The 25,576-nt window shown below is 42.0% G+C and overlaps 4 protein-coding genes across 4 annotated transcripts in view; 2 read left to right on the top strand and 2 right to left on the bottom strand.

Moving 5' to 3' along the window:
- The window catches only part of LOC147248784 (short transient receptor potential channel 2-like), a 6,333-nt gene extending 2,677 nt beyond the window's left edge, over positions 1–3,656 (bottom strand). The window contains exons 1-10 of the mRNA XM_086226487.1: positions 3,642–3,656; positions 2,728–3,420; positions 2,445–2,645; positions 2,194–2,358; positions 1,924–2,098; positions 1,638–1,838; positions 1,410–1,572; positions 1,230–1,322; positions 344–536; positions 62–189 (exon numbers count right to left, since the gene is read on the bottom strand). Coding sequence (XP_086082613.1) covers positions 62–189; positions 344–536; positions 1,230–1,322; positions 1,410–1,572; positions 1,638–1,838; positions 1,924–2,098; positions 2,194–2,358; positions 2,445–2,645; positions 2,728–3,420; positions 3,642–3,656 — 2,027 coding nt within the window. The remainder of the gene's footprint in view (positions 1–61; positions 190–343; positions 537–1,229; positions 1,323–1,409; positions 1,573–1,637; positions 1,839–1,923; positions 2,099–2,193; positions 2,359–2,444; positions 2,646–2,727; positions 3,421–3,641) is intronic.
- On the bottom strand, positions 3,448–25,576 carry rb1 (retinoblastoma 1). Its single transcript, XM_086226488.1, has 27 exons — positions 25,035–25,576; positions 24,544–24,664; positions 23,733–23,836; positions 23,065–23,199; positions 22,911–22,949; positions 22,756–22,805; positions 21,056–21,166; positions 20,654–20,799; positions 20,482–20,559; positions 19,178–19,287; positions 18,997–19,074; positions 18,818–18,905; positions 18,612–18,728; positions 18,479–18,535; positions 17,864–17,895; positions 17,618–17,694; positions 17,279–17,502; positions 9,808–9,920; positions 9,238–9,404; positions 8,865–9,010; positions 8,060–8,164; positions 7,867–7,980; positions 7,574–7,722; positions 7,448–7,478; positions 7,171–7,313; positions 6,731–6,777; positions 3,448–6,636 (listed from the first exon to the last, which is right to left on the bottom strand). Exons 1-27 carry the CDS (start codon positions 25,142–25,144, stop codon positions 6,572–6,574), a joined length of 2,757 nt encoding a protein of 918 aa, XP_086082614.1. The 5' UTR covers positions 25,145–25,576; the 3' UTR covers positions 3,448–6,571.
- lpar6b (lysophosphatidic acid receptor 6b) lies at positions 11,009–15,029 on the top strand. Its single transcript, XM_086226166.1, has one exon. It carries the CDS (start codon positions 11,803–11,805, stop codon positions 12,907–12,909), a length of 1,107 nt encoding a protein of 368 aa, XP_086082292.1. The 5' UTR covers positions 11,009–11,802; the 3' UTR covers positions 12,910–15,029.
- On the top strand, positions 15,756–17,021 carry LOC147248782 (lysophosphatidic acid receptor 6). The gene has a single exon (XM_086179037.1). It carries the CDS (start codon positions 15,768–15,770, stop codon positions 16,758–16,760), a length of 993 nt encoding a protein of 330 aa, XP_086035163.1. The 5' UTR covers positions 15,756–15,767; the 3' UTR covers positions 16,761–17,021.

Here is a 25,576-nt window from a genome sequence, read left to right as displayed (position 1 = left end):
CACATGTAAACAATCAAGATCCTAAAATGATTAAAGTGGTTTTGGAGATTTTGGAAGTTACCTTATGATGTAGAAGACAGCTTTGGGTGAGGGGATGATGTTGAAGGGTACCGGCATGGTGAGGCCCTCTCTGAAGTAACTGAGATACAGCTTCGACCTGGCAAATTTCCACTCCACGTCTGCATCATCCTGAAATTACAATGCTAAGATATCACTTCTGGTTTATGGTTCCTCTCTTTGTGCAATTGTTACCTGAAATAAACTTTTCAAATTTTGAAATTACAGACACAAGGTGCAGAAAATGAAATCCAAACGTGTTCAAAGTAGAAGTAGTGATTTTTACCTCAATTTTCTGAAAGGAGTTGGTGATCATAGCAATAAGCATGTTGAGCAGGACAATCACAATGACCAGAGTGAAGATGCCGTACAGAATTCGTCCCACGAACTCTGCCAACACAAACTGGGGCATATCCACGTAGTCCTGGTTGGCCACACCAAACATGGTCCAGAATAAGAAATGGAAGGTCTCATTAAACCTTCAAGAAAATGAAGAAGAATAAAAAATGAGGCTGTTTTCATCTAGTATATCATGTCCACCAAATACTGTTGTCACTACTTAACCAACAATGGTATTGTGGACTGTACCCTATCTGTCAAATAACACAGCCAAAATGCATTTCACAAAATATTTGGAGTGTCATGATGTTGATAAAAAATACGAATGATATTAATAATACACACGTGATAATACTAGGAAATAATACAGCATCAGAAACAATCCAGTGAATAGTAACAGTTGTTTTCAGTTTTGGTGTGGCATTTCCCTTCACTTATCAATTTGCAGAAAAAAAGAGACAACAAAAATATGATGATTAATTCAAACATAGTTAGAATTTTGTTCAAATTTTCTACATACCATGATAATATTGTTGCTTTGAGTTCTTTAGGTCATTACAATCACACAATACGATACGATACGATACGATACGATACGATACGATACGATACGATATGATACGATACGAAAATAGTCCTTTATCAGTCCCACAATAGGGAAATACCCTGTGTAATAGTAGCAAAGTGGATAGAGAAATAAGAACATCAACAAGAAACAGATTCATGACTGAATATCACACTGCTACAAAAGAAACAACCCTGAGTGAATCTTGCTGTTGGGCCTGTTGGTGACTCTAGCAGAGCAGCTGAAGCTTTAGATCCCATGTTCTTACCTGCCCAGGTGTGGAGAGATGACATAAGGAACGTAGACATTGTTGATGCCACAGAGGAATGCTGTTCCAATGATCATCAATATAAACATGAATCTAAACAAGAGCACAAATACTCAAGACTCTGTTGTGCCGATGGTCAACATACAGCTGCGCAACGATGAAAACAAACTCTACTTTTACCTCATCATGTCATCGATCATCTTCCCTATGGAGATCTGCAGAGTTCCGAGGGACTCATGCGCTGGGAGGATGTACGCTAGCCGGGTGAAGCTCAACATGCTGGTCACTGCAAACAGCACCTCAGCAATCAGCTGGGGGTCCTCCTGATGCCAGTCCTCGCGCACTGCAGGACACAGTCACACCATTCGGCATCCTCTAAATCCATCTTAGATATTACTCACACCTTACCAGTCTGGGTGAAGTAGACGCACTCCTCGGAGCCATCGACATCAAGGCAGAGGAAGTAACCTTTGAGCATAATAAGCACACGCAAGGCAAAAGATGCCAGGTACATGCTGAGCACCATCATGTCCAAGCAGTTCCACCAGTCCAGGAAGTAGCTCCGCAGACCCTCGATCCACACTTCCTTACACTCGTACCAGAAGAATCCTGCATGAGACAGCAGTGTTAAAGAGATTCAGACCTGCTGACTTGCCATGTTTTGGCCTTTACATAAGAGCGAATGTGAACCCACCAACCACCCACACCATATGGAAGGAGCTGTGCAGGATGTTCTGGTGCCTTGAAGCAAATTTGTCTCTATACATCTCCATGGTTATAGATTCTCCCAGTAATGTGATTAGAAACCACAAGTAAGAAGCTGAGTGAAGGAGAAACTTGATCACAGGAATCTTTAGGATCTTTCCAACCTGATGAAAAACAGAGGAGATAATGAGCAGCCACTATAATGCCCACGAATCAAACATGAATCTTATCGAATCTCTTTAATTTTGAGCGAGTGGACCTTTGATTTTGGTGCGATCCAATAGACGAGGCAGAGGAGAGGCATGGTTAGGAAGATCCCAACAGAGACAAAGAGCTTCCAGGCTGTTCTGCTGCCTCTCCAGCCGGCCAGGTTCCCACACCAGATGGAGGACAGCACCTGCTGGCAGATTGGGTGTGCCACAAACTGCACAAACACCAGCAGAGAGATGGAGAAAGATTAGGATTGTGTCTGTGAAGGATTCTGTCAAACTCGTTAGTGCTTCTTTCCACCTGCTTCTGGTTGTAGTTGACAGCAAGCCGCAGACGTGACAGGGTTGGTATTCCCTCCTCGAAGGCCTGCTGGTCTAAGGAATCCTGGCTCTCGTCTCCACAGCTGTTCAGTATCGTGGTTACCTCACTCTGGTTGCGGCACATACCCAACAACTCAACGGCAAACTCTTGACAGATCTCCTCCAGGCTGAGGTACTGAGGCTGAAGGAGAGAGATGCCACAGCAGAGTCGCGAAACAACACACGCACAGACACACGCACACAATCTACAAACATCCTCTGACCTTAAACTCTGGCTCTTTCTGGGAGAGCTTGCGGAGCTCTCTACTCAGACTGAAGGCGCTGAGCATGGCGTCGTCCGAGGTGATGGACAGGTAGGCTCGGCTGGCTATACCGCGGTAGGTGTTGATGCGAGACAAGGAGAACTTCAGCAGGTCATACTGGCGACCGTTACGACACTCCAGGCAGGCGCAGGACATCTTGTGAGGCCATGGGATCACATGACCTTTCTGGGTGAGCATGGTGACTATATCATACAGATCTTTCTGGCAGGCTAATGTCAGAGGAGTCACGCCTGGAGCAAACTGGGAGTTGTCAATTGAGTGGTCAAAGATGGCCTGAGAGAAAGAGCGCACATCCATCTTGTTGCCTTTCTCCTGGTCCAGGCGGTCTAGCAGGTGCTGGACCACTCGTGGCTGGTTTGTGTCCACAGCAACTAGCAGGGCCTCGTGAATCTGACGGAAGTCAAACTTGACCCCTTGCAGGAGGGCCTCCATGGCATCCTCACTGCCCATGCGGATGGACAGGTTGAGGGCCTCCCTCCAAAGGCGATCCTCAGACTCATCCAGCTGGCGGATGATGCCATCACCAGTTCTCAGCAGCCCAAACACCTGTTCTATTTTTCCCTCCCGAATGGCACTTATGAGCTCTGGAGGAAACTGCATCTTCTTGTTCATGATCTCCCGCCATTGTTCAGGCTGACGGACAGAACCAGACAAATAACCATGCAAGACAGATCTCTGGTTTGATTATTTTAATAAAAGTATAGATCTTAAAAAAAAAAAAAAAGGTGTGGAAACATACAAGAAATATTCTGAACAGAACTCAAACCTGTGGTAAAATAAAGACACTTCGCTACAAACACTATTTTACTTCTAATCCACTGAATATCCTCAAACTGTGTAAAAATAAAACTTACCGTGAGGTTTTCCATTCCTGATGAAAGAACACTATTTCAAACAATGATACAAAAGTGAAAACCAAATCCCATTCTCTGGAGGTTTAAAATATATTATTCCATCTATTTTCAGACACGCATATGAAGACGAGACATAACACAAGCTGCTCCGATTAAAAAAAAAAAAGAGAGAAAAGGTAGAGAGAGAGGGAGAAGCGGGTACTTTGGTGTCCTGCGATCATGTGAAACAGACATGGAATCAGCTCTCAATTACACACTTGAGTCCCCCCATGAGGCCACGCCAATTAAAATGTAACCGGCGTAAAGTGTTTCATGCTTGGCTGCAGCCAAATCAGACTGTTTCTGCATTCAAACAGGAATTAACTGGGTTGAAAACAGTGCCACGGTACAATTAAGGTACCTGTAAGTGAAGAGGTAGCAGCTGTCATTTCCCCAGAGAGCAGGAGGAGAGTTCAGAGCAGTGGAAAAACAAAAGGAAAGAAGCTGAAAGAAAATTTACTCTCTTTTCACAGAGGCAGATTTCTCCATTAATAATTCTACCGGAGTTACTAAAATAAAAATGAATCAAATGCATTTATTTTTGTCATAAAATTGGGCATCTGTTCAGATTTTGTTTTGTTTACTTCTTCTATGGTTTGAAAAGATGTCCAATGATGCATTCAATGACTTGTAATCAGTGTAGGATCAGTTAAATCAACTGTATTTGATGAGTGCTGAGATATTTTTCCATAACTCAAAGATAGCACTTTGGGACTGCTTTCACCATCACATTATTATACTATTGATCTTATCAACTGTTGTTAGGGAGGTGAAGCGGCTGGCTACATGAGCAGGACGTGAACAGCAGGGGGAGGAAAAACTCCACTGCAGATCTCTTGGTAATGAATGGAACTGCAGGAGGCACAGAGGTCATGAAATATGATGTTATTTCGCTCTAAGATGCCAGTTTCAGTTCAAAGTCCATTTTTATAGCAGTCATTGCTTTTACTGGTATGTAATGACTGCTGAACTATGCAGCGATGAACAAGCTACTAAAGTGAGAAGTTCAATGTCTCCATGTAGACTCATTACAACTTTGACCCCCCCATGATCACAATTATCTAATTTGACGCCACTTTAATTCACAGATAGAAAAACCCATCACCCAATTCTAGAGCTAGAAGTAGAAGATGAAACAAGTTATCTTGATATAATCTGGACGTTTTATTCTTTTCTAAGTTAATTGCAGTTGGGGTTTTTTTTTTGCTAATAATTTTTTGAAAATTTTAAGTACCTGAAATCTTATCATTGACTTTAAATCAAAGTCAGCGCTGTCAGAGGGACACTGTCCAACACACAAGCAGCACTTACGGTCTGGTTTTTTTTACTTTAATCCAGGTTTTCTGCTGTTACCAAACGCGGCAGGAGGGTCACATGTTAAAGGCTGCACACTTCAGTAGAAAGACAGAAACTGACTTCAGGTGCTCAGACGCCTTTTGGTCGTCTCATCAGGAAGGTTTTACAGGAAGATGGCCGTGGGTGAAACCGAGGACCAGGTCTGGGCACGCCTCGGGGTTCCTGAGTCAGTCAGTGGAACTTGACTATCGGAGGCTCAAAAGATCCGTTTCTTCTTTTCTTTCTTCATAAATAATTTTGTTTTTTGTTTTTTTAACACCCTAATTGCTTCTATTTTTTTTTTATTTTACGTGTTTGGAAGGCTTGGGAAAGGAGTTACAAATATCTATAAAAAGACAATCTAAGTTATCTTCATAAGAGAAAACAAAAAAATAAAAATGAAACAAGGACAGCTGAATATAAAAGAAACACGAAACAGTCAAAACTTGCCGTTATTGCTTAATGTTCTAGATTCTATAAAACGGTAATAATTACGCCACGGCGGTTGTGATTACTGCAAAGAACTACCTGTGACACTACAAGAGTGACACGCAAATAAATCACAAGAATAAAATCTTATTTTAAAAAGGAATATTTACTACAATTTCAATTCCACTACTACTTCAATAAAGTAAATATAAACACAGTTTAATTTAAAAACTCTGGTAATTGACAATTCTTGCAATATCTTAACTAGGCAATAATTTCCCCTTTCATACTCAAACTTCCACTTGATAAAAAAACAAAAAACAAAAAACAAACAACAACAACAAAAAAACAACAGAAAAAATACGTACCGGTAGTTGTAAGAATGTGTTGGAGAAAGTGACTGAAAACATACAATGTTATTTTAGTTGTAACTCATTTGGAGGTGCTTACGTTTGATGTATTTTCTAACGGCAAGAACTGAAATAAAAGTTAGAATAAAACTATAGGAATTACATCAAACCAGCAAACAAATCTTTTGAAACTACATGAATTTTGGGCATTGAGTGCAAATCAGACACTCCACCAACTGTCCTTTAAAGTGATATTTCATAGCATTTGACTCTCTTCAGATGAAATTCAAATATCACTGAAAGGAAAAATGATGGTACGACAGGCACATTGATTCCCTCTAGATCAAGTAATCATGATTGAACAACTGAAATATCAAACCTGATCTGCCAAAAAGAACAAAGTCACCGCGCCAAGGTGTTTAGACTCCACTATGGACAGCAAAATCCGATTTGTATCTCAAAAAATTACTTTTGGTAATCGAGACCTTTTTTTTTTTTTTTTTTTTTTGGAAAAGAGAAAACAATGATTTCTCAGCAACAAATGAATTCAAATTCAGAACCAATCATTATTCTGTTAAAAAACATGTATCAACAAAAACAAAAAAAAATAAAAAAAAAGAATGAAAAAGGCCTTGATATTCACATTGTACTCTCGAAAGACAAAGTTAAATAAGAACTAAAATCATGTAGTAGAGAAACTCATGTTTCCATCTGTGTGGGAACTAAAGGGGCTCACATTGTGACAAACAGTGCAGGTCAGTTCAGCAGGTTTTAGACTTATTCCTTTCTCGATTCAGCGTCTTCCTTCATCTTCTGCTCCTGCATGCGGCTCCGAGTGGAGCCTACGTGCAAAACATCAGTGTTAGAGGAAGACACATCCCCTGAAATATCTGATGAACTGGAAAAACCACTGAGAAGAATAAAGCAAACACTTACTCATCTCAGCGAGCCTCTGTATCAGTGTAGAATCTCCACCAGATTTGCTGAAAAATATTTAAGAGAGATAAGATAAGATAAGCTAAACCTTTATTTCTCCCTCAGTGGGGAAATTGGCACTGTTACAGCAGCAGAAACAGAAGAAGAAGCAGCAGAAAAAGTACAGGGGCAATAAATAGCAGAAACTATAATGAACTACAATAAAACTATAATGAACTACAATAAATTACTCAAATAAAACTCATTCAGAAAACTCGCTACAAAATTAATTTCGGTTCTTCTGTGACTAATTTTAGAAGACAATAAACTTGCTGCTTTTCATTTTTCTCCTTACTTGGCTAGTAAAACAGCTTTGAGCTCGTCATGCAGGTAAAAATCAGAGTACTCTACGGGAGAGCAGCACAGTAACAATATGTTCTAGTACCTCCACTTTGACCCACCTGCCATCAGCTTCATCTTGCCCGTCCACATCGAATCGTAACTTCTTCAGAGGCTTTGGATTGGAGCCCATATCCAAGGTCCTCTTAAAGGAGCGATCGCTGCTGTTCACCATCTGGTTGATCTTCTGGAAGCGATTGGATTGCTGCAGATGACAACAAAAAGAGTCAAGTGGGGGGGGGGGGGGGGGGGGGCGACCACGACTTCAAATCTCTTAAATCAAGAGGTTTCTTTCTTTTCTTTTCTTTTTGCTTCAGAGCAAACCAAAGATGAACGTACCCCAAAAGATTCTCCGATTGACACCAGCATCCTGCGAGAAGCACAGATGAGAAAACCCATCAAGAATGAGCAGTTTTACAGCTTTTCTCAGAGACCATCAAGGTGCCGTGGATATGCACAACTCACCTGGAGCGAGGCGTCATGATGCCCGGGGACATGCGCGGGCTTTTCATAGGGGAGATGTAGACATTGTTGCTCCCGGGCACACGGAGAGGGGAATTCGGAAACTTATAGGGGCTGCGTGGGATTTGTGGGATTGGGGAGAGAGTGGGCGGCTAGAACAGAAGAAGAGGAAGAGGAAGGGAAGAGGAAGTGACGGAGACAGACAGAGACAGAGAAAGAGAAAGAGAGATGGGGTCAAACAGGTCTGACTGTGAGTCTCCCTACAGTGTGCAGCCCTGAGAGGGAAGGTGTCTCACCCTGGTGGACGCGTACTGTAGGATGTTGGTCTTCAACTTCTGCATGAACACCTGGTTGTAGAAGACGATGATGGAGTCGTAGTGGCCGTCGCTGATCAACACATGCTTGAAGGTCTACAAGAGACACAAGTGGATTTGTACCACAACTCAACATGAGGTGCCGCTATGACACTGGTACAGATGATTGGTTCACCTCCTGGCTGGTGTTGGACATGTTCTTGTATGCTGTCACAATGGTCTTGAAGCGCAGGTCAACAGTCTTGACTTTACATATGGCATACATGGCTGACATCATCAACTACAAGAAGGAGGAGAGACAGCAGTGAGGAAAAATACCTGGGGAAAACCAGGAGCGGTGCCTCAGCCAAAACGCTATGACATCATCAGATTAATTTCAAGATCAGTTCCAAAATCAAAGCGTTTGCTCCTCAACCTAAGTTCCATTGTCCTGCTAAATTGAATTCACATGCGTCCTCAGTTGTTCGTAGTTAGGCTGCTAACAGCAGGAGGTCACATGACTCAGAGGTTCTTTGAGTGGTAGATTTAGGGCTGAATTATGGCTGAATCTACGAGAGGGTTTTCAGACACTGTGATCTGATTCATTGCTGGTAACATAAGACATCTCTCTTCTGTCTGTCAGACGCTTGATATCTGTACCAGCCAAGTGTTTCTGATGTCTTCCTTCTTTAGCCATCCCAATGATGAGGACACAATAAGAAGTTTGATTCATGAGCTTTTCTAAAAGTTTAGGAAATAAAGAAAAAAAAAACATGGAAACATTAGTCTAAGTATGTGCAAAATATGAAAAGCATAAAATAGTTTTTTAGAGAGAGAGAGCAAGAGAGCCAAATCAACTGTAACATACTGTAACACTGGTTTAAAAAAAAAAAGTCCCAAATTCATCAGGGCATGGCTTAAAAATGCAGAAGAATAAGAGTGACAGAATAAGTGACAAGAGACAGAAACGAGGCGTGGAATGTGGCATCCTGTCAGGTGACCTGGTCGAGGTGGCGGTCTCTCATCAGCTCATACTCGTGCTGCAGGGTGTGCTGGAAGAGGGTCCAAATGATGGGCTCCAGCTCAGGGTGGTTGGACAGCAGGTAGGAGCAGAGCATCTTCAGTCTGCAGTAGGCCAGGCGGTACACTAGAGAGAGATTGATACGCATTCCAAGTTAGCTGATGTCATTGTGTAATACCTTCTTCAAGCTGATATAAAAAGATGGTTGAGTTGCGTAATAACTTAAATCTGCCCCGAGCACCGAAAAAAAAGAGTAAATATCAGGACTTTTGCTTGAATGATCCTACATCCTGTAGTCAAAATAACGAAGCAAAGACAACAAGCTATATGCAATGGGCTGCACGCCATCTTACATTTCTTATAGAAGAGGCTGAGAGAGTTGGACCTCGGGGGTCGTGGGGTCTGGCTGGTGGCTTGGGGGGCTGGCTGGGTTGGAGGCTGAGAAGCAGCTTGAGAGCCGGGCTTGGCCGGGGAGTCGGGAGGTAAGATGTGAAGACCCGCACGGACAGGGGACAGATATCTGTCAGGACAGATGGACAAACTACTTGTAGCTACAAAGTATATTTTATATCACGGACTCTGTTCTTAATATGTTTAAAGACAATTAGATGTTTTACAAAAAGGAGACGTGACCTACTGAATGTCTCACGAGTCATGAAGTTGGTATCTCTAACTTTACAGTTGCACCATACAAGATCTACATTTTTTTTATAATGATGACGTTCAACAATGACAACAACCAAGTGAGGTGCTCCTGATTCATGGAGGCTTTCACAACAGGTAACAAGGTGTTAGGGGGTTGACATGGTTTCTTAACTGCTGGTACGCATTAGATAAAGGTGTTTTTTTTTGTTTGTGTGTGTGTGTGTGTGTGTGTGTGTGTGTGTGTGTGTGTGTGTGTGTGTGTGTGTGTGTGGACTCACAGGTCAGCGGCGGTGTGGTTGTGCTGCAGCGGTTGGCTGAAACTGGCCGGGGTCTCCACCTGCTCTGCTGCACCGCCCTCATTCTGTCTAAGCAGCTCGAACAGAGGAGAGCCCTGCAGAGACACAAACAATCCCGTTTGACCAAGACATCACATTTTTGTTCACTTGATGTTGATAAAGTACAGCAATAATCTGGAGAAAAAGAAAATTAAATCTCTCTGTTTAAGTCACGCATCTGAATGGTGATCAATACCTTTGCAACAATCATGCAGCTCGGCATCACATTTGCAAAGCTATCACAAACACACACCATAATGCTATGCACCTATCAGACAAGAGTCACACGTTACCTACTGGAGACCTCTCAGGTTAAACACTAACCTTGGCAGGACCTCAGGCCTCATGGAGACCACAGACTGATCCGAATGCAGCAAAATGTAATTTCTGAGGTTGAAGTTAGTCTGTCTGCTTTGAATGGAAGGCAATATAATGTCCCTACAAGGATAACTGCACAAACCTGTGTGTGTATGCATGTACAGTATGTGTGTGTGTTATCAAATCTATTTTTAGTACATATTATCATTACTAAAGATCAGATGCAATACTGGCGTGAGTTTACAAGAAACAAATACTTATTTTAAAATATTTAAATAATTTGGAAATTTGAGGAATTAACGATTCCAGGTTTTTTTTTCAGATTGTCCTGAAAGGGTTAAGCCAAACAGCACATGGACTCTTCATGATATTTGTGGGGTACACAAGTTGCTATTGAATGTTGCAAGGCAAGGATGCTCGCGCGTGCACACATCTTGACGAGCATTGTCAAATAAGTAAATATCTCTCACTCACTCACTCACTCACACACTCACACTCACTCACTCACTCACTCACTCACTCACACACTCACACACTCACACACTCACACACACACACACACACACACACACACACACACACACACACACACACACACACACACACACACACACACACACACACACACACACACGTGAATTTCAGTTATCAGCGTGTCCTGGTGGCAATAAATGGGATGAGCTCACACCAGGAATTGGGTGTGGTTTTCTACAGGTACGGACGTGCCGTTTGTGCATTCTTCACGTCATACCCGCCACACCTTCCTGACGCCACCAGCACATCTCATAGTTTCACCTGGTAGTTGAAGCAGCGTTCATAGAATGGATGCTATGGTCAGGAGGAGGATTCTAGTAACATGGGTAACTGCAAAATAGAAACTAAAACATCCTAAACAACTATACTCATATAAAGAAAACATAAACCATCCCATGTAGATGTACACTAATGTACAGATACATCTGCTACCAAACATATCTCTGCCTTATATCTTAGGGAGCTGATTTAAATCTCAAAACTACAGTTATCAAAAAGGGAGACAATTATATTCAAATTTCACTTGGAACAACAAAGCCAATGTAGGAGGACTTTGGCCCCGGTGGAGGCCCCTCCTTCGACATTTCACTCTGCCATGCAACCTGTTTCTAGCTTTCTGGTCAGGCAGGATTAGAGGAAGACCTGTGGAGCGAAGAGTCACGATCACCATGCCCTTCGGGCCAGCTGCAGGAGCAAACACAAGGGGAGAATTGCTCAACTGTTCACAGATGAGTCGAAGCGCATAACTCTTCTCTCAAAGGGAATAAACATTTCAACTGTGGACAACTGGTGGATCGACTGACGGCTTCACTTAAATGAGGATTATACAACTATGAGCGAACTTTCACTGGAGGAAAATTGATGGAACTTTGAATACCGATATAGGTATTAAGTGTAGTTGGTGTGTACTTTTATTTTCCTTTTTTATACGAGATAAAAGTGGGCATTCTCCAGGATTTCGGAACCAATTTTACCACAAATGAAATGCCCCTCCCAGCCGCTTGGATAAAGAAGTTTGAATTTTCAACCAAAGAGAACTACTTTTCTTTGTAAATATTCCAAACTTAACCAGCTCGACTTAAAAAGATGTATAATAGCAGCTTGTTTGCTTCTAACATGGGCAAACTGGCTGCCCCTCCAAATTACATGAGCTGCAACAAGAGTGATGACTTCAAGTACCCTCTCTACAGCTCCGTCTTCAGCCTGGTGTTTGTGGTGGGATTCTTCTTCAACTTGGCAGCCATTTATATTTTTGGTTGTACATTGAAAGTGAGAAATGAGACCACGACATACATGATCAACCTTGTCGTTTCAGACTCTCTCTTTGTCCTCAGCCTGCCTTTCCGGATTGTTTATTTCATTAAAAGGGAATGGCTGTTTGGAAGTCAGCTCTGCAAGATTTCAGTGGCGTTGTTCTACACCAACATGTATGGCAGCATCCTCTTCCTCACCTGCATCAGCGTTGACCGCTTCCTAGCCATTGTGCACCCCTTTAGGTCTCAGGCAATTCGTACAAAGAGGAACGCCAAAGTGGCTTGCTGTACGGTGTGGGTGATGGTTCTTTCTGGAAGTATACCCACAGGGTTCCTTCTGGACACCACTTCACCCACAAATGTCAACTCCTCCACATACTACTGCTTTGAGAACTACTCTAAAAGCCAGTGGAAGTCTGAGCTGTCCAAGGTGGTGGTGTTTATTGAGACGGTGGGATTTGTCATCCCTCTGATGGTCAATGCCTTCTGCTCAGCCATGGTGCTGCGAACTCTGAAGAGGCCCCAAACCATCAGCCGAGGGGGGAGCGTGAACAAAGCTAAAGTTCTGAGGATGATCGTTGTTCATCTGCTCATCTTCTGCTTCTGTTTCATCCCCTACAATGTCAACCTCATGTTCTACGCCCTGGTTCGTACTAAAGTCCTAAAAGGATGCTATGCGGAATACGTCGTGAGAACCATCTACCCCATCGCTCTGTGCATAGCGGTGACCAACTGCTGCTTTGATCCAGTTGTTTACTACTTCACCTCCGAGACCATCCAGAGCTCCATCAAACGCAAGTCCACAGTCTGGTACAACGGTGTAAAGCTCTTGGACAGATTACAGGGGGACAGCTCACAAAGCAGCCCCAGCACAACACCCAAAAGCCTGACTCTGAGGACTCTGAGACCCAAAATATTCAACACTGAATCCACAGTGTGACAACAACTGTTTTATACTAAAATTAAATGAAACTATTAAAAGCTGAGGACATAGGTGGACAAAAAGAGGCTTGAAAGACCACAACAGTCCAAGCGTAACATTTTACGAGTCCCAACGGAGAAGTTTGACTGAAACTTGACCATAGTTCTGTGAATTAAAGAGGACGAGATCGATTCCAAGAGAGAGAAACTGGGAATAACAGCGTGGTGCAGCATGGATGCCCTTTGTCACGGTATCCAATCACAATGCATAAATGATAAAACTCTGTTCAAGGGTGTAACTTCCAGTTTATGTGTACAAAAAGGAATGACTGTATGAATGTATAAGATAACGTGTGCATGGTGCTGCGATCAACTCTGGCACAAGTAAAAATGTAATTTCAGCCTTAATTCTCTGGATCGATTCTTGTTGAGAATGACCTGAACCAGTATTATCGCTCTGTTTTGTTTTGTTAAGCAAACTGTACAGTTTCTAAAGGCCTTGCTAAGGTTCCTACGCACTTTATATGGCGGCGTCTCCAAAAAAGCTTTACATCTTTTTCTGAAAGCAAATAAAATGTACTAATTTAAATCAGTTGGTTTCATGGCGTCTGACTATGAAATGGACAACTTGTTTGATTGAGTGTGGTTTTCATTTTGGGTGCTACCACATCATTTTTCAAGCCTGATTAGTCATATGAGTATCTGTAGTCGTGTTTGTTTGTACTAAGAGCAGATCAAAAGGTGTGGTCAGTAATGGACAGATACCACTGATTGCCAGATCTACCAGTGGTATCAGATGAAGGAGGTAATTCTTTTGTTTCAGAAAGAATAATAAAAAATTACCTGAGACACTGAGACAATGCTGTTGATATGTGTCTTCCAAATTGATAAATATAATGGAAACATGACAAGAAAAAGAGAATATGTACTGTGATTTGTCATATAAATGACATCATGGAATTTCTAATCAAAATCACTTAATCATGGAAATTTGAGAATAATTAAAACAATTCTGCTTCAACAGATTTCCTAAAAAAAAAAAAAAGTGTCAGTTGGATCTGGAGCGGCTTGAGCGCATGCCAAATATTTGTCGTTTCTTGTAAAAACTGTGTGCTGCAAGACCGAGCGCTGCTACATTCCTGCTGACAAGCTTCGCCCCAGGGTCTGCCTAAACAAGGGGAGATGTATCACCGGCGCTGTTCTGATGTGAAAGATTGTGAAACCTAAGCATACGAGCAGAGACATGCCCCTCGAGAAAGATGCACATTAACAAATCCCGAGCACAGAGGTGGTTTCTAAAATTCTACAAGAGATCTGGTGAATAATGCTGAAATAATACCAACTGATTACTGTCATCACTGATGCAAACAACAGTACAGCGTGTTACACAACGAGGCTTACCCCCAGGATGACGCAGAGCCTCCTCGACTGGGCATAAATATTGGATTAATGGTTTTGTGCAGCTCAAATTAGCCTGACTCAAAGCTGACAGGATGAGCATGGAGCTTTGTAGTATTATTACAACCATTATGGTTCACTGACTCATCCAAAATTAAAGTGAACCAACTACATTTGACCCAAACTACAAGTATCACATATACGCGGTTATTTGAACTTGTGGGGTTCAAATACGACTAAAAAAAATGGTTTAGTGACCGTAGATATGCTTCATTATATGAAATATTATGAAAAAATGACATACACTCATACTTTCGGAATTATAATCACAATTTGAGGATAAGACGTGCATTTTAGATCGACTTCAAAATAATGAAAAAGCATCAAAACTACTTAACTTTGTTGGTGTGCTTCTCTGGTGAATTTAAAAAGCAGCATCGTCACATTTTTGGCAGGTAGAGTGCCTGTTAGCGCCTTTTTAATCCAGCATTCTTCTATTGTTCCTCCATCAGTTGGTATATACATAGTTAATGATTGGCTCTAATTAGTCCCACACATTTTGAAACAGGAAGTTGTAAAACGTGACTCCCACCAGTAAGGTAAACAATCAGTAGTCAGTTAGCAGGTCGGTTAAAAATTTCAGTTCAATAAGAGAGCAGTTTTACATCAGCCAATCTTCTGGCTGGATGTTAAGTGATTAACAACTGAGCCTTGAAAATGTGTGGAGGAGAGAATATGAGACAAAGAAGGGAGGTGGAGTTGCGGTGCGGACCATTAGAGCATCCTAACACGTTAATGAGCCGGGCCATGCAGGTTTGGATTTTTTTTTCTCCCTCAATAATAAAAACCTTCCTTTAAAAACTGCATTTTGTGTCTACTTGTGCTGTCTCTGACTGATATTTAAATTTGTTTGATGATCTGAAACATTTAAGTGTGACAAACGTGCAAAAAAAAAAAGAAATCAGGAAGGGGGCAAACACTTTTTCACACCACTGTATAATGATGTGCTGTGACTTCTACCTTCATAAAATGTTAAAGGGGTTCTTCATTTGGGATATTTTTGTGGCCACATCACAATTTTGAGAATAACTGCAGTGACTGTGCTTTCCTAGTTACAGGTTTCACTCAATGAGCAGTCACTGCAGGGCAATAGAGGTGTATTACTGTGTGTTTTTCCACATCCAGTAAAACCAAGTGTTTGCCTGTTTTATGAGTACAGGAAGTAACAAAGTGAAATTGAAATTGACAAAACTTGTCTCTGGGGACTGTTGTGTGGCTAATGATTGTGTCCACCTCACCTCTGCAAATTTACATTCCATATAACAGTCGCCATTATGACTTAATTAAGTTTTAATTTGCGACAGGTTTGACTTCTACAGCAGAAGTTACTGAAAACGTTCCTCCCATCATCTTATGTTCACCTCATTTCCTTCTGCTGTGTGAGCGACAGCATTTGGGAGAAGACAATCCTGAAGAGACATGGATCTGTGGAATACGACGGATCTGCCAGTTTGGCCGTCCTCACTTCTGTCTAACTGCACCGTGGACACCAGCTACCGCTTCACCTTCTACCGAGTGTCCTACGCCATCATCTTCCTGCTGGGGTTGACCACCAACAGTCTGGCTCTGCGTAAACTCTGTGTCTCTCCCTGCACCATGAACAGCACGGTCATCTACCTGGTCAGCCTGTCTGCTGCAGACTTATTCTTTGTGATCTCTCTACCACTGAGAATCTACTACTACCACCAAAAGGCTCAAGCCTCATCCTCCACAACAGGAGACCTGTACAGTTGGAGTCCTGGGGCAGCTTACTGCCAGCTAACGTTCACTCTCAAATACATCAGCATGTACGGAGGCATCTTCTTCCTGGTTTGCATTGCTGTGGACCGCTACTTCGCTGTGCTGCACCCGCTGGCCACAAGCCTCCGCAGGTTGCGTTTTGCACAGCTGGTAAGTGGAGGGATCTGGTGTCTGGTGCTGGGGCTGAGTGTGGGTCTGCCTCTGCTGCGCTCTGCAGCCGTTCACCAACACCAGCCCTGTCTGCTGGACCCTTCCTCACAACGCCACCGCACCATCATACTGATAGCCCTGGGCTTAGTGCTGGGGGCTTTCCTGCTGCCCACTGCACTACTCCTCTACAGCTACTGCCAAGTGCTGAGGGTGCTTTGCCAGCCAAGTCACCGCTCCCGCAGGCAGCGCCGTAGCCGCCAGCACACTCTCACAGTCATTTATTGTGTGCTGGGTGTCTTCTTGCTGTGCTTTGTCCCCTATCACATCAACTTACTAGGATACACCCTCACACATGTGGGGCTGCTGCCCAGCTGTGGTCTGGCCAAGGTGACCATGGTTGTGCATCCAGTGGTGCTGACACTAGCCAGTTTCAACTGCTGCCTCAATCCACTAATCTACTACTTCTCCAGTAGCCTGATGCAAACGACGGCACCCAGAGGTCCAGGCAGTGGAAGCCAGTGACAACAAATCTACCACAGAGCTTTCCTTGAAAATATAGATGATAGCAGTTACAGTGTCAGTCCACATACACTTTAACTCTCTGGAAACTTAACTGCAGAGATCCGTTTATGCTGAATATGTATTTTTGCATGAATTACATTTGGCAGAACCAGTTTTGTGTGTTTTGCAATGCTGTTGTAGGTGCAGTGCCACGCAACGAAGCAGTTAGCTCCATATCTTTGGAACATTATGTCATTACAACTATAAATGTGTGTTGGAAACATTCATATGCAGTGGCATTTCATATGTGCATTGATGAGTTTACTTCAACAAACGTTTTTAGGTAGCCTTTAAATGTACATTTTGTCGTTGAATTGTTGTAATATTAACAGTGTCAAGAATCTGTGGTAGTTTTCTTCTCATCGACTAGTGAGTTTGATGTAGTTAGAATGTCAATGTTGATGAAAGCCTCAATCTTATTAAAATACTGTAACATCATTCCAAAATAAAGAGCAAGTGACAAGAGAGATAAAACTGACCGTCCTCCATGCAATCCTCTCCATGATGAGGTTCTCGCTGGTCTCCAGATGTTTGACGATATCTTTGTTTAGAGTGGGATCGGCCTTGATGAAACTCTCGATGACTTTGTAGAAGTCGAAGGCGCTGAGGTTCAACACATCCAGTATCCAGGGGAAACACAGGTCAGACTCAGCTTGGTCATCGCCACCTCCGTGGTTGTATGCTCCGGACTTAAAATTGCTCTCTGATCAAGAGGAGCAAACATCATCATTAGAAATTGTCTCACTACTGTAAGACGGATATTTAGGCTTTAGCATTTGATGTTTGACATTAGTTTGTCTAGAGCTTCTGGGACGCACTTCCATATGTTGCCATGACCACCTCCAAAGCGCAGGCCAGAAGCGATGTGTGGAATGTGGAGTCATTGAGGAGTTTACTGGAATGGAAATCACATAACTCATTTTTAAATCAATAGCACTTCACTGCTTATTAAAAACAAGCAAGCATTCACTTGTCCAGTGTACAGCTGAAGAATTAATGAACACAGTAACTTTGAACAGCCTCGTTCATCAGGGATTTCATCAAAATCTGAAAAAAATCGATACCTGAAATTTTGCACGGACAGTCGTTTCTCTTCCTGCAAAATGAAAAATTATCGATGAGGAGAGACATGAAATGTTTTAATCAGAGTAAAAAATCTTTGAGTTACTGCCAAAATGTGCTTTATGATACTTGGACCTTTAAAATCGAATCAGTTCATCTTTTAGGTTTTCAGCGTCATTACATGTATATAATACATATAGTTCTGTTTTTGTCAAAAACCTCACATCAGAATTACAGATTTAATCAATTTCCATCTGGGGAGTTTTGTAGAATGTATAATTTTAAAAAATGAAGTCCCTGGCAGGAAATATAACGAAATTACTCACCATGAGTTCCTGTGACATTGTGTTGATGAGAACACGCATGACCAGGAAACATGAGGATTATTTCTGACATGTGTTTGCATTTCAGCTTTCTGTTTGTACCTGTGCCAGATGCTTTTTGTTGACCGATCAATTTGTATTTCAAAGTCTTATGTGCGCAAAAGTTTTTCTGAAATTAACTCTACATGCTCAAGCCAAAACAACTTCTTTTGCGAAACTGATTAAAAAAAAAAAATCACCACTGAGTAAAAATGCTGAACAAATATATTAAATCAAGCTAATAATTTACTGTACCGATTTCAGCATCGCCTCCATGACTTTGTAATAGAGTTTGACCCCAAGTGTAAATCTCTGGAAGACAAAAGAAAAATGAGTCATTTGAACACTGTATGTTTTATTGTTGTTGCCCTTCTTCTCGAGTCAGGACCTGGTTGCCGAGCGGTACACAGCGGGGGCCCACTGCCTCGCCGAACCTCTGGCTGAATGTTTGTCCGAGTGTCTCCAAACGCTTTAGCACGTCCTGCGTAGGGTCCACTGTGCAATTCTGATGACAGGAAAGACAGAAACAGGAAACACGTCAAATCAAGGTGTAAGAGGACATTTTAATCAGGGACAAAAAAAAAAAAAACGCACTTTGAAATACGTGGCGAGGTTGGTCGAGGGGTGGTCACCACTGGATGTGAGATCTCCCCTTAACTGCTGAATGGACGTCATGGCAACTCTGAGGATGAAAACGAAGCAAATAGGACAAACTCAGATAGGGATATTCTCAGACATGGTTTCAGAGTTAGACCAGGAGAACGCGAGCACACCTGACTGGAGTCTGGGGAGGGATGAGAGCGTTATCTTCTTCTAGCAGGTTCTTCTTTGGTGTTCTCTCCACCTGCGTTCTGGATGCCAGAGGACATTGTTAAACTCTTAATGCATCACCGGCAACATCATAATGTATGAAAAATAAAAGAACAAAAGAAAAAGAAAGAAGTACAACTTTACATTTCAATTTTAGGTGGAAGAAGAGTCTCATCGCTGTCAAAAAACAGTCGCCCATCAAAATCTCTACTCTTGAGATAGTGCTCTTCATATTGCTGGTCCAGGTCTGGCAACTACGGTGAAAATTAATGGGTAAATTATTGTGAGGTGCATCTCTGCATACACAATTAAACATGACACTTTCACACTAATAGCATTTGATGTTTTGGAGTACAAAATCTCATGCTTCACGTTCCAAAAATTAAGAGCAATTAATTAGATTTCTACTACAATTAAGGTATCCAAAAAAAAACTGTATGATTCCTTCAAAATGTTCATTATATTTGCATTTTGATAACAAGTTTGTTATCAGGGTTCAAATTGAGCAGGAGAAAAAAGATCCCAGCATTGCCACACTGTAGAAGTACCTGAGCTCTAAAAACTTTTACTAACTAAACATATGTCCTGCATTGAAAATATTCAAAAAACTACCAGTGTAGTCACAGAAATCAGACTTTATTCAAAGTTGTACTGACTCACTCTCAAGCTAAAAGTGTGTGGTGCTGTCAGGAAACAGCAGCGTCAGCTGGTTTCACACCTGCCTCAGTAACAGGCTCGGCTGACATGCCACAGAGCGAATTGTGCTTGAGTACACATTTTCCTCACACCATCTATGTGATAACTGACACGTATGAGCAGCAACAGAGAGAGCCCAACAGCTGTCACACTCTCCAACACTGAATGAAGACAACGGCGGGCAGGAAGCGAGAACTGATAGGAACAGTAGGCGTACAGCAGATAGTGAAACCACAGACACTTGTGATAACTCTGGGACACGAATATCTGCTTCAGTGTTCTCAGATTTTGTTTTAACTTGTGCTTCTTTTGTCATTTGGCCCTTCTGAATTCTGTGTTAGTGATTTAAGCACTTCTAGCAATCAGAAAGTCTCACGGTATGGTGGATTAATAAGTCAGAAACCATTCCATTAAATCATCAAAATGTAGCCATAAATTAAATGAACATATATTAGTAAATATAACTAAGTAGTTTACAGAGCAGCAACAGCGAGCAGTACTCTAACTTACCTAAATATGTACAGCAACTCATCAATGGGAATCAACTGAAAACACCATTAAAATATGAGTGCCACCAAAATTTTGAGAGATGTAAAGAAAGAACAAAGACATCAGTCTGTATTGCTCCGTCCCATCTAACCTTCCTCTGCTGCTGGTCTCAACTACCAGCTACATTTGCAGCGGCTGGGAACATTTTAGGATTTGAGGCAAACTCCGCTAACATCATGAAACTCGGCAATCCGACCCCCTACCTGAGGAAAACCTGGAGATCTTGAAAGATCCAGGGAGTCCAGGAACCCGGAGAAACTGGTTTGATATACATTCTTCACCTGCAAATACAAATGATATATCAAGAAAACAAGGTCAAACACACAATGAAATACAGAAACATGTTCATATGTTGGATGTGAAGGCCACACAGACCTCATCTATATTGCAGTCGTTCTCTTTGCACAACGTTTCAAGGAGCTGCACGTCCATCTCTGGTTCAGGAGGTCGAGACTTGGCGGCACTCTGGTTACGACGAGATGTTCGCGTTGCAGGGCTCTGAACTTTACTGACAGCAGATTCTGAGAGACGAACGTTTCAGAGGTCGCAGCACGACAGAGACCAAGTTTTAGAGTTAACACATTTCTCTTGAATGGGCAATTTAATAATTTATTTACACAACGTTAATAAACAACAAAAAACATCAACTGAAAGAAAATTAAATTATTTTAGATTTTAACAACACTTTTAGAGCAGGCTGCACAATTCAGACACAAATCTTTATTAAAAGAGACATGCGCACATAAAGAGGCTGAGAACCATGAGACCTGAACTTACGGTAGAGAGGCTGCAGCAGGTCTGGAGGGCAGCGCTTGATGAATAATTCCAGCGTACAAATCAGCAACTGGAAGGATATGACCAAGTCATCCTCCATCTGTAACGCCCTTCCTGCAAACAGCAGAAGACATCACACATGAGAAAAACACAATTCTTCTAGGCAGGGCGAGAAAACAACAGAACTCTGAGGACCAGAGCACAGAGGAGGAAGGAAGAGAAGACTGAACAACATGTACATTCTTCCACTGAATCCACTGACAGCTTGAGCTTGTTTAAATGCAGTGCTCAGGCGGCAGCTGGTTACTGCAGTTCTGACATCTACTGTGTTTTTCAGAATTTTGGGTTAGGGTGACTATGGATGTAAATGTGCCGAGACTCTGTGTTGTTGTTGTTGTTTTTTGCCCTTGTGGGATGCAGAGCTGGAGGTGCTGTGCAGACGTCACAGGGATGATACTGACAGCCTGACTTATTGCACTTCTGCCTGTGTGTACACTTTAGTGTCGAAAACACTGTGCATACCAAGAAGGTTATGGATATTTTCAATCAGAGCCCGAGTCTGAACAGACTTGCTATGATCTGGAAAACTTAATGTGTGGTTCTAATACGAAGGACTGTGCACCCCAGGGAGCCTAGCTGCTTAACCTCCCACCTAAGACAACTATGGAGAGGATCAGTCTGTAACACCTACAACCTCTGATGGCTTCCAACATGACCCACTCTACTTTGCTTACAAGTCAGGCACTGAGGTGGATGACGCTGTTTCCTGTCTACTACACAGATCCCTGTCACACAGGAAGCCTGTAAGGGTCAGGTTTAATGATGAAGTAAAAGTCAGCCATCACTGCAAAGGAGGAAGCTAGAAGAGGCAGAAGTAGACCACATACTGGCTGTGTGGACCGTGGACTACCTCACCAACAGACTGCAGTAAGCGAGGCGTCACAGCTGTGTATTTGATGTGGCAGACAGCAGTACAGGGACTCCACAAGGCACAATGCTGCACTGTGTGTGTGTGTGTGTGTGTGTGTGTGGGGGTGGGAGTGAGATGATCAACGAGTACAGGGGTGTCATCAGGGACTGTGTGGCTGGTGTGAGCTGAACAACCTTCACATTAACACCAGCCAAACAAAGGGGACGATGATTCATTTCCAAAGGAAGCCACCCCATGTTACACTGGTGAACATCCAGCCAGGGTTTGGACATTGAAATAGCAACAACATGCAAATACCTGCATGTTCACCTCAATAATAAACCAGACTTATCATGAAACATAAACTCCAACTACTGAGGAGTCAGTGATTCCCTTCTGAAAGCTTTTTATGACTCAGTGGCAGCATCAGCTGTGAAGAGGGGGAGCCCTGTGGTGGGCTGCCCTCTTGACTCTGTGGAGGAGCTGGGCGAGAGGGGGACGCTAGCCAAGCTAATGTCAATCATGGACAACTCTTCTCACTCCCTATAAGAGACATTATCTCATGTGGGTTGTTATTTGGTTCTTTATTTCTGTCTTGATTGTGTTTTTTTCCTTCCTTACTGTTCTATTTCTCTGTGCGAGTCTGTGTGTTATTGTCATGTTGATCTTATCTTGTGTAATTTGTGAGCTGCTGTAACAAGTGAATTTCTCCAGTATGGGGTCGACAGAATTATCTGATCTTATATTACTAGTTCATGTAGTTTTTTTATGTGTTAAAAAAAGGTTAACTTACCTTTAGCTAAAAGAAACATTGTCCAGCAGCTCCGCATGGTCTCCCTTTCCCTTGAAAATACGAAACATTTGTTATAACCAGCATTTAATTACAATGTCACTAAAAGAGTGTAACAAACACATTGCACTTGTGTGGCAGATGACTCGTCAACTTACTTGCCATCAGAGACCATAGCAAAGATTTTTTTGCATGTTCTGAAAATGAAACAATGAGAAAACAAAATTTTAAACAAATTTGCCAAAAAATAAAAACAAAAACGGGTCAGAGTAAAAGCAAGCACCTGCACCATGCACTGATATATTTACTTACTTTTCAAACCTCTGGTAGAGAGCCAGGGACACATCGTACTTCTTCTCCAGTCGTGTCAGTGCTGAATTCACCTTGGTGCTTATTGTATCCAGGTTTACATCCAACTTCCTCACTAAATCCACAAACTGCTTTACACTACAAAAAAAGAAGAAAAAAAACATTCATTTTGGTAATATGTCATGTTTTGTTTGACATAATCTGTAATTTTGGTTTTAAATCTGGACCAAATTTCACAAATTGAATGTTTTGTTACACGCAGGCCTGCATCTTTTCATTATGATACATCTGATCATTTCCAAGAAATTACTGGAAATCTGAAAAAAAAAATTGTTCTTTTTCACCAAAATAAAATACATGCTCAAAAACAAAAAGAAAAACATGCTCAAAAAAGTCAGATTCGTCCTTGGGTCACGCTGTATCAACGCTGTATTTCAGGAAGCTTCCTAAACGCAGCGCTCCTATGGCACAAATTCAAAGCCGAACAATCAAGTCACAAACCTCAAATAAACCAAGAATATTCTCATCATTTGCCTCAGCTTGATGATGGGCCACAGTGCTCAAGGCAACACTGTGTGATCCTTCATCCGAGAACTGATTCGCATGTCCAGACATGACATGGCTACACTTGTACTTGCTAATAGGGTGCATCACGCATGATGAGACCTTACTTGAGACTGACTGCTTTCAGAATCTGAGTTACGGTGAAACAGGAAACATCCATGCCAGTCGCCGTCACAAACACACACGCAGCCCACAGCCTTTCCTGACTGACCTGAAATTCAACAGAGAAGAACAAGAGTTAAAACTTGTGGTGATCAGATTTACTAAAACGAGAACCCAATAGACCTGCTACATCAAAGCAACACCGTCCGTATTTACAATACCACGTAACAGATAGATGAAACAACTACATTACTCCAGTAGTTGTTGGATTTATCTGGTTTTGTGCAAGTTTTAAGGTTGATTTTAATTTTTTACAGCTTGAATGATCTAGCTCCTGTCTGTATTTGAAATTTGCTAACTTCCTTTGGGCCAGTTGGCTGCCTGAGATCCTCTTGCAGGAGTACAGCTCCAAAATATCATTTTACGTTGCTTTTGCTGTCCAGGCATCCCGGCAATAGAAACACAAATTTCAGAGCTTTTAAATAAGTTTCTTAATCTCCCTTTTATTTCATAGTTTCAATTTACCTACTTACAGTTATTCTTCAATTACTTTTTGAAGCTGTTCAAACTGAGTTTTGCAGTGTTTACCATATTATATATTTTTTTCTTTTAGAGCACTTCTGGTGTAAATGATGCTCTAAAAAAATATGAGTTTTAAACTTGTTAAGAGCATTTCTTCTTTATCAGGTCGTATGGTGAGCAAGTCTCAGCAAGTCTACTATAGTTTCTTTAGCTTTTATCTACGTGACAGTCAACATGCAGCCTGTCTGCTGCCAAGTGATGGACATGAGAAATGACCTCGGGTGTTATACGTACATTCACGTCATCCAGTGACTCTTGGACAGTCTTCCATAGGCTCCAGGCATGGTCACACACCAGGTCTGTAACATGAAGGCTCTTGCAAAGAGTTACAAACTCAGCGTCCTTGTCTTTGTGTCTGGAGAAAAGAAAAAAGGAATCACATCACTAGAACACAAACACTGTCGCTAGCTGGGAGCTTAACACCGTGCGAGACAGCTGGAGTTATGTGTTATAACGTCATAATTCGTGTTACAACAAAATAGATACTACTGAGTTATGATTTTTTTCTAGGTTTGAGTTAACAGTACGCAAGAGAATTAAATACAGGCCTGGTTTCATATGAAGCTGCTAGCTTACTGGTAAACCAGTCGATAATCATACAAGCTAGCTAGCATGAGTAATACCAGGACAATCTCAATTTAGCTTAACCTCTCATTTCCAGAATACTAACTTACTCATTTGATATCACAACCGATACATGAATAAGGCGACGGTACTGTTCTTACTTCTTAACAGATAGTTCTGGAGTCTCCTTCTTGTCTGGTGAGGAACTTTCAGTACTGGCTTTTATCTCCTTGTTCTGTGTCGTCCCGGCGTTACGCCTTTTAGGTGGCATCTTGGTATCCGTTTACCAAACAGGTAAATATTGTAATTAAAAACCAAAAAAATATTTAAAGCAACAAATTTTGTTTACTAAGTTTAAATCCCACTGCACGAGTTACGAGGTAACAATACAACACAACCCTGCTGACTTCCTGACACCGCGAGGAAGTAGGTGTTGGTTTTGTTACCCAGTAGTGCGCGGCGGGCGGTGTCTCAACGAATACTCTAAACTCTACATCCAGCGCTCAGAACAACTGCACTCACTTCGTCCGTTTGCTTTGTTTTAACGTGCGTTTGTCTGATTTGAACCCAACACTAACATTATTGGATCCATGTATAGGTTTTTATAATTTGACGTTTCTGTGGTGATAGCACAAACTAGTTTGTTGTGACCGGAATCGCAAGACTAACATCAAACGAGCCAACCCATATGCATGAGAGGAAA

Source organism: Aulostomus chinensis, chromosome 15 (assembly GCF_037954235.1).
Source record: "Aulostomus chinensis isolate RoL2024-O1b breed Wild chromosome 15, RoL_Achi_v1.0, whole genome shotgun sequence".
Classification (NCBI taxonomy): domain Eukaryota; kingdom Metazoa; phylum Chordata; class Actinopteri; order Syngnathiformes; family Aulostomidae; genus Aulostomus; species Aulostomus chinensis.
The sequence above is the reverse complement of the archived record's forward strand: the minus strand, read 5'-3'. Positions and strand labels throughout refer to the sequence as shown.